Source organism: Carex rostrata, chromosome 23, assembly GCF_964058835.1.
Source record: "Carex rostrata chromosome 23, lpCarRost1.2, whole genome shotgun sequence".
Lineage (NCBI taxonomy): Eukaryota > Viridiplantae > Streptophyta > Magnoliopsida > Poales > Cyperaceae > Carex > Carex rostrata.
The window spans coordinates 4,044,947-4,053,302 of NC_135940.1; the positions used below are offsets into that span (position 1 = coordinate 4,044,947).

Sequence of the window (8,356 nt, forward strand, 5' to 3'; positions counted from 1 at the left end):
TTCTTCTAGGAACAAGCTGTTTCTTCTAGGGATAGCCCTTGTTTCTTCCAAAAACAAGCTGTTTCAGCCAATGACAACCCCTATTTCAAAATAAAGGGATACTGAATTTCCAATTCGGTCCAGAAGAAAGTAAAATGTGGAGACCGAATTGAGGATTCGGTCCTTATAGTTTTTGTAAAAAAATAATAATAATCATGCTTTTTTGCTAAAATTAATTTAATTAATTTTGATCTATAAAAAATAGTTAAATACCCGTGTAGAGTTGCATTCGGTGGGGGTCTTGCATCTAACCCCATCAACTCGTCCGATCTGATCAGCCCGAGTACAATATTATGGATTTAAATTTTATTTGATTAGGTGCGGATTAGTTTAGTAAGCCGTGTTTTTTAAAACAATGTATGGGTTAAAATCCAATCCGATTGTATAATATTATTAAATTTATTTTTTTCATAATTTTTGAATGAGCTCTAAAAACTGAATATATATAATTTTGAAAATAAATCATGCATATGCATTGTTTAATTTGTATATATCTTATTTATTGTGGTTGTGTCGTGTAATAAAACTCGTTCTTTGTTAGATTAAAATGTGTAGCGTTTGATTATATAGAATTATATTGCATTAAATATTACTATTCTTATTACCAATTTTATTTGTGTTATTGTTTTTAGGATTGTCTTTTTTTTAATAAATAATTTTAATAAGTTGTGCCCTTATATTATATACAATATTTTTTTTCAAAATATAACCCGTTAAATTAGTTTAACGCGCGCAACTGTTTAAAAAAATGAGTTGAACGAATTATAATTTATCTTATTTAATTATAAATTGAAAATATTATAGTCCGACATTATACAGATCAAAATTTTGCTTGAGATTCGTGTGAATCAAGGTGCTGGTCGGAGATATGAAGCGGGTTCTATCCTCTCCTGGATTCCGCATTCTCTGCATGAACGCACCGTTTGTGTTTAGATTCAGACCGTTCGATCAGAATCCGGGCCACTCCGGTAATGCACAGGTATCTTTAATATTCGTGTGAATATAAATCGGACGGTGAAGATCTAAAATCGAAATTTGACTTAACTCCGAGTATACCATTTGTCCTCTCCAGTGGTCATCTCTCTCGCCCAACTAAAAAAGAAAAAGGAAAGAAGAAGAGCATCGTCTCTCCCTGTCTCGATCTCCACCTAGGCGCACGGCGGCGCAGTTCCTCCCCCCTCTCTGTCAAACGGCGAAGGAACAAAGAAGCTCTCTTTATCTCTCTGTCTGACCCAGCGAAGGAGGAACAGGAAAATCAGGTTTGCGATCTCTCTCTCTCCCCCTCTGGTCCGACCGCCCCATCTGAGTTCCCTTTGATTAGGAAATTTGATTTCTTTTAATCAAGCGACCTTCTTACAGATGGGATTTCTATAACTGATGCAGAGGTGATTAATTTGTTTAAAATCTAGAGAGAAAAAATAAACATAGGAGTTTGTAACAAGTGTGTTTTATGATTAGATGTTGTTTTTAATCGTAATTTAGATTTGTAATTGGTTACACTACTGCACAATTAAAAAAATGGATTGAAGCTAATTCAGATCTGTAGAAAGCCTTACCTTGTCTGATGTCTTTTTTTGTTGAAAGGAGAGCAAGCTATGTTAAACTTCTATTAAACAAAGAAAAATACCATTTTATCATGTTATTAGCATTGAAAGGATAATTTTTGTACAAGGTATTAGTATTTCTCCCTTGTATAAATTTGAGTATGCCTTATATATACCATGTATGACATAGTTTCAAGACCAAAAGGGTTCAATGTAGATACTTCCAATTTGTGTCAGAACTTGTGAACCAGACTAAGGTTCTACTATTTTCTTCTTTTGTTTTTCCTTTCTTTTCTAACATTTTTGAAACTTTTGCTTATTACATGCTTACTCGCATGCTACTTGATAAAGGAGTAATGGTTCTATTTAATTTTTAAAATTCATTCACCCGAATTTGGTGTATAATGAGGTCTAATCAGTTGACTTGTTGTCCCAATTTCCTTTGCTTCCCATTAATTTCCCTCCCAACTCTGATGGAACTTTTGCTTATAACATGCTTACTCGCATGCTCAAAAAATCATTACTAATAGTAAAGGGGCAAATTTGTCATTTTTACAGTGAATTTGATATCAAGTGAATGTAATAATTTTGTAGTAGGGATGGGATTGTGGACATTGCTGGAAGGATTCTTGCTACTGGCAAATGCACTTGCAATACTGAATGAAGAGCGGTTTTTGGCACCGAGAGGTTGGAGCTTCTCTGAAGTTTCGACAACTGGCGGTGCCAAGACCATGAAAGGCCAGATCATCGGCCTCATTTACGCTGCTCAGTATCTACGTGTTCCCTTAATTGTTCTTAATGCCATTACTATCCTTGTAAAACTCATCTCTGGTTGATTTTATTCTCTCTTTTTTCCTCCTGTTTTAGAGTCTCTTACTTGTAGCAGACATGAGATATTTTTATTTTGGTGGATATTTTGGGATACTTAATGTGGCATATAATGGTTCTGGGTTCTTATTATTGAATTTTATATGGAAGTAGCAATGTAAATTACAAGATATATCTCTTTTGCTATCTTGTTTTATGGTAACTGTGATCTGGTATCTGGGTTCTTGGTTTTCTCACATATGTATACTGTGAATTACAAGACATCTTGTTGCTTTTTTCTCCCAGTTTTAGAGTGTTACTTTTAGCAGACATGAGACATTTTCATTTTGGGATACTGAATGTGGCTTGTATGGTTCGAATTTTCGGATCCCCTAAAGGAACCCAAATTTTGAGTTTGGATCCAAACTGTCCGATCTGTTTTGCAACAAATATTAAAAGGACCCTGTGCATTCCACCTCAGGTAGATTGGCCCGGATGCAAGTTCAAAATTTGGGTTTCTTCGGGGGATTCGGGCCTTAATGGTCCTGGGTTTCTTATTATTGAATTCAACATGGCAGTAGCAATGTAAATGACAAGCTATATCTCGTTTGCTATCTTGTTTTATGCTAACTGTGGTCTGGTATTATCTGGGTTCTTGGTTATCTGAGATATGTATACTGTATAACAAAATGTGTTTGTTGAATTACTTAAATGTGGATTGTAGCTCACACATGTTTTAATATTAATCAATTCTTATTCTGAGATTAAAAGTTGATGGTGCTAATTTTCACTGTTTTTGGGGGTCCTGATTTCTGATGCTAGTAAACCTGATGAAGATTTTTTGCGTTTTACTTGCTTGATATTTATATATACGGTGTGATTTTTTTTTTTGTTTGAGAGAATATAAGGTGTGAAACTTAACCAGAACATTTTGAGCTCAAAACTGTTTATTTGAAGTTTGAACAAATTACCTGTTGTATATATAATCACAGAACCAAGGGAAAAAGAAGGAAAGAGGACATTACATTTACATATATTTCTCAGATGAGAATCTGAGAAATATATCATATATCACTCTATTTGAATCATGATCTCATTATTGGTCCATCGTTACCATGGTGTCTTCTTTTGATGTGATAACGGGTACAGTTATGGCGCTTTTATTGGGCTTAATCATCAATTTCAAAATTTTAATCATGCATATTGAAATGCAAATAGATTTTAATTTTTTTTTATGCTTTTATATAGTTCAGCCCTCTTAATGAAATGCTATGTGTGCTTCTAGTCGAGTGGTTGTGGAGATTTGAATTCAAGTAATTACATATTATGTAATTTTTAGTGTTGTAAATAGCGGAATGTGATTGTCGGAAGGACAGGTACCGCTAAGCGATTAATCGTGAATAATTGAGAATAATCAATTGATTAGTTGAGAAAATCTGTGACAGTTAATTTCATCATCGTCAACAACTAATTGGCCATTTTTTTACAACACTGGTATTTTCACATATTAAGAATTTTAATTTTAGCTCCCCATTCCCAACCTCCAAAATCTAAATTTTCTAGTTTCGCCATTTAAATCGTGAAACCGCCATTTTTGTTGCCTTTGAACTGCTTCGGGTTGTATATGACATCCACAACAACTGGCATCTGTAATGGGTGATCTAATAACCGGGCAGAGATTGAACAACAACTTATTTTGGAATACGGATTGTGATTTTGCCAGGCATCATTTGATCATTTCTATCTTTCAGCCGAACCAGAAGAATGTTTAAACTGTTTAGACGTCAAATGAACAAGGAGATTTAACTGGCTTAGCTAGCTATGTGTTTTTATACATTTTTGTGTCGGGTAATGATTTGTTTATATTCCAGCCTGGGTTTTGATTTATCGTGGATTTGGGAGGTGTCAATGGGCAATAGATGATTTGATACATAATAAGTATATTGTTGGATCCAAGAAATCAAGAACGGTTTCGTGGTGTAGTTGGTTATCACGTCAGTCTAACACACTGAAGGTCTCCGGTTCGAACCCGGGCGAAGCCAATGTAATATATTTTTTTGTTTTTACGCCGTGATTTTAGTTATCTTTTGCGCCGTGATCAGTGTGTACACCTACCTATATTATCAAGATAAATGTTTACCAAATTAATTAATAAAATAATTGGACACGCAACACATATATGTTATAAAAAATTCATCCGTAATATTAAACCTATATGTTTGATTCTTGTATACAAAATATTTTCTCACATGTACATAACATACATTGCGAATTACATATCTAGTTTGATTATCAAAGGATCATAAATGAGACAAAATTGATTAAAAAAAAAACAACAGATACACGCATTGTAAATTAATTTTGAAAGAACTTTATGCATAATATTTAATATATCAGCTTAACTTGTGCGCAACTCAAGTTATGCATGTACATGTAGGTCATTTGGTTGGAGATTATTCGTCAGTTTTTGTGCTTTAATATCATCAATGTGGCCTACAATTTGAAATAATAATGGAAAGAAACACCCGAACACATTGTAAATGCATTCTAGTTGCATTTGATGCACAATGTTTTTGTACATTTAATTAAGCATGAACACTATTAGAGACTATATATCTTTTTTGATGTAGTCAGGGGCGGAACTAGAAAGTTTTGATAAGGGTAGCTGAAAAAAAAATGTATAAAAATGTACAATTGTAGTAAGTGAGATTTGAATTCAATACCTCTTAACTATAAAATAGAGTTTTAACCACTAGACTACAACTAAACGTATGTCAATTATTGATGGTGACTAGACTATATAAAGAGTTTAAATAAGATAAAATTCATTAAATTTCTATACATATAATTAAAATTTTAAAATCATAGAGGTGACTTAGCCACCTTTGACTATGCCTAAGATACGCTCCTGGATGTATTTGTATGAATTAGCCCGAATAAATATATGCACATATAAATAATATGAGGAGGGATCCACTTACAACAATTCAATTTTGAAATTTTAGAAGTCCAAATAGTCGATTCAAAACGTTCAACGTGATATCTATATTAAAATGCGCTTGGAGATCAAATTTTATATTTTTTTTGAATTTTTTTCACTATTTATTAAGTATTTTACAAAACTGCATTTTTCAGTGGTCCACATTTGTCTCAAAAACATCAGTTTTGTAAAATAATTAATAAATAGTAAAAACAATTCAAAACAAATGTAAAATTTGATCTACAAGCACATTTTAATATAAAGATCATGTTGAATCGTTTGGATTGACTGTTTAGAGTTCTAAAATCGCAAAATTGAATTGTTGTAGGATGTTGTAACTTACAAATGTTGTAGATTATGATGATTATTGGAATCCTAAGTATGGCTCAAGTTGATTAAAAACGTTAGTGGACACACGCAATGCACTATGAATACATTCTAGTCAAAATCACAAATAATATTTTTTGATGCATTTTGAATTAGCACAACTAAATTTATGCACTGTGAATGAAAAGGTTAAATATTATCAGTCAATTTTATTTATTTTAGTATCTAACATATGACCCAAATTTATTAAAAATATGAACATATCAATATAAGGCTATGTAAACGCATAATATTTTGTTTTTGTATTTAGCACACTTGTGGTCTAATAATTAATGACATGAATTGACATACATAAACAATGTGCTATATAGAGTTGGGCTACGGTGAGTTGCGAAGTAAAGCGACTATTTTACTTCACACTCATATTTTGTGATTTGAAAATTCAAACGACCGATCCGAACTGCTCAACATGATCTCCATATTGAAATGTGCTTGGAGACCAAATTTTACATTTTTTGGAATTTGTTTACTATTTATTAAGCAATTTTGAAAATCGCTGATCCGATGGTTCAGAAATTTTTACTGTTTTTTTACTGTTCACAGCAAAACAGCAGTTTTCAAAATTGCTTAATAAATAGTAAAAAAATTCCAAAAAATGTAAAATTTGGTATCCAAGCACATTTCAATATGGAGATCACATCTAATGGTCCAGATCGGTCGTTTGGACTTTCAAAATGAAAATATGACGTGAAGTAGAAACGTGTTTTACTTCGCAACTCACCGTAGCTCATCTCGTGCTATATATATATATATATATATATATGCATTCCACCACATTTTCGTGCAAAAAAATTGATGTACATTTTAGATTTCCTGCAAGGATTTCTTTAGCAATCAGATGGATATATCACATTTGCTTGCTAAAAATTTGATGGTTATTTATTGATGACATGGGGATGGTGGGATATGCATCATGCATGTCAATTCGATTTTTATTTCTTATTTTTTTACAGGGAAGAGTGAGTTTCGTTGTGTAAAGATATTGACAAAGCTATTTTGACTTCACGCAGCACATCAATTTTATACTTTTTCATTTGTCTCTATTGATCGCGAACTGCATGAAGATAGTAATTCTGTTAATATCTTTAACTTCTTTTCTACGTATCATTTAAACTAGACAAAATCCGGCCCAATTCAATCCGGATGGGCCTCCTTTTATTTTTGGGATATATCTGGGCCGTTCATTTTTTGAACAAGTCGCCAGGTGGGTTTTTTCTAAACAAGATTTCTCCAGTTTTTTAAAATTATTGGAAACGAAGAAAGAGAGAAAGAGACGAGAAGAGGAGAGAAGACAAGTGAGTTTTCGAATTGGCGGCGTCGTTAGATCGGCCTTGATTAGCGCTTCTCTCTTTTTCAGGTTAGATCTCTTTTGATCTTTGAATGAATCGTTAGCTATCCACATACTTGTACAATTCGGATTAATTTTGTCTACTTGGTTGTCCAGCACAATTTTTTGGATTAATTTTCAGTGAAAGGCTATTCCGGTAAAATATTTTGGTTTTTTGTGGGATCTTTTATTTCTGGTAAAGCCTTTTACATACTGATAACATTATACTGTTATGTAGTCATTGTAGTACTGTTACAACATACATTGAATCAAAATCCTCAAATTGGTGCAATTCGGATTTAGCTATTCACATACTTGTACAATTTGGATGAATTTAATCTACTTGGTTGCCCAGGATAAATCCCTCAATTAATTTTCAGTGAAAGGCTGTTCTGGTAAAAAGGTTTCGGTTTTTACGGTTGCTTTTATTTCTGGTAAAGCCTGTTACGTAATGATCACTTACCGTTATGTAGTTAATTTAGTATTGTTACAACATATAATGAATCAAAAAACCCAAATTGGTGCAATTTAAACAAGTACAGCATTCAGCAGAAGAAGATAAAAATACTGTTAACAGTACTCAATTGAACCCTAATTATGGAAATATTATACAAGTGTTGACCTATATTAGTTACCATTTCATTGCATTGTTTGCATAAGTAAATCTTGTAACTTGTGTTGTTTCTCCTTTCTTGATTCTTGTAGGGTACTTCTAAAAATGGGTTTATTTAGGGGTAGCTTCGTCTTTCTGACTGGAATTGGTTGTGGAGTTTACATTGCACAAAATTATAATGTACCAAATGTGAAGAAATTAGTCAATACTTACCTGTTTGTGGCGAAGCATCTTGAAGAAACATATAGAAAACCAAAGAAAGATGATGACTAGTTGAGTCGTGATGATATACCAAATAACGCTTTCAATTTTGTTATCATATTTTTTAGATTTGTACCTATATTTTAGTTCTTAGGTCTTTGACTAGGGTTTGCAAGATGTAATTCTTGTTTCGCCAATAAATTTTTTGGGAGCTTTTATTGGAAATTTATAAGCTTTCTGCATATTATATATTTTCTTCTTCCCTCTTTTTACTTTTTTTTATATGGCGAAATCCATTGAGAGAATGAATATTTTTTGCTGATGAGGCTTCATCACAAGTTGCAAGCTTTACCCTCTTAATTTATTGGTTTGATGTCTGATTATGTTGTTAGTTTTCATGTTTGTTTTTCTAATTGTGTATGGTAGTTTTTTTGTTTAATCAATTTTGAGATTTTATG

General features: G+C 32.5%; 2 protein-coding genes and 1 non-coding gene across 4 annotated transcripts; all 3 read left to right on the forward strand.

Annotated features, from left to right (window-relative positions):
• Positions 1 to 1,153: 1,153 nt before the first annotated feature.
• On the forward strand, positions 1,154 to 2,626 carry LOC144575041 (uncharacterized). Of its 2 annotated transcripts, none has more exons than XM_078325159.1 (2): positions 1,154 to 1,298; positions 2,181 to 2,626. In XM_078325159.1, the coding sequence occupies exon 2, from the start codon at positions 2,183 to 2,185 to the stop codon at positions 2,417 to 2,419; it is 237 nt and encodes a 78-aa protein (XP_078181285.1). In that variant the 5' UTR covers positions 1,154 to 1,298; positions 2,181 to 2,182; the 3' UTR covers positions 2,420 to 2,626. The 2 variants fall into 2 exon arrangements, with proteins under 2 accessions (XP_078181285.1, XP_078181284.1); XM_078325158.1 differs by having other exon boundaries at positions 1,156 to 1,298; positions 2,178 to 2,626.
• Positions 2,627 to 4,358: 1,732 nt separating this feature from the next.
• On the forward strand, positions 4,359 to 4,432 carry TRNAV-AAC (transfer RNA valine (anticodon AAC)). The gene has a single exon. It is a non-coding gene; the product is annotated as a tRNA-Val (tRNA).
• A 2,554-nt stretch (positions 4,433 to 6,986) lies between these two features.
• Positions 6,987 to 8,140, forward strand: LOC144574747 (uncharacterized). Its single transcript, XM_078324792.1, has 2 exons — positions 6,987 to 7,114; positions 7,790 to 8,140. The coding sequence occupies exon 2, from the start codon at positions 7,803 to 7,805 to the stop codon at positions 7,968 to 7,970; it is 168 nt and encodes a 55-aa protein (XP_078180918.1). The 5' UTR covers positions 6,987 to 7,114; positions 7,790 to 7,802; the 3' UTR covers positions 7,971 to 8,140.
• The last annotated feature ends 216 nt before the right edge of the window (positions 8,141 to 8,356 follow it).

Coding starts and splice junctions, on each gene's coding strand:
- LOC144575041 (XM_078325159.1), top strand. CDS start 2,183: ATGGGATTGTGGACATTGCTGGAAGGATTCTTGCTACTGGCAAATGCA.
- LOC144574747 (XM_078324792.1), top strand. CDS start 7,803: ATGGGTTTATTTAGGGGTAGCTTCGTCTTTCTGACTGGAATTGGTTGT.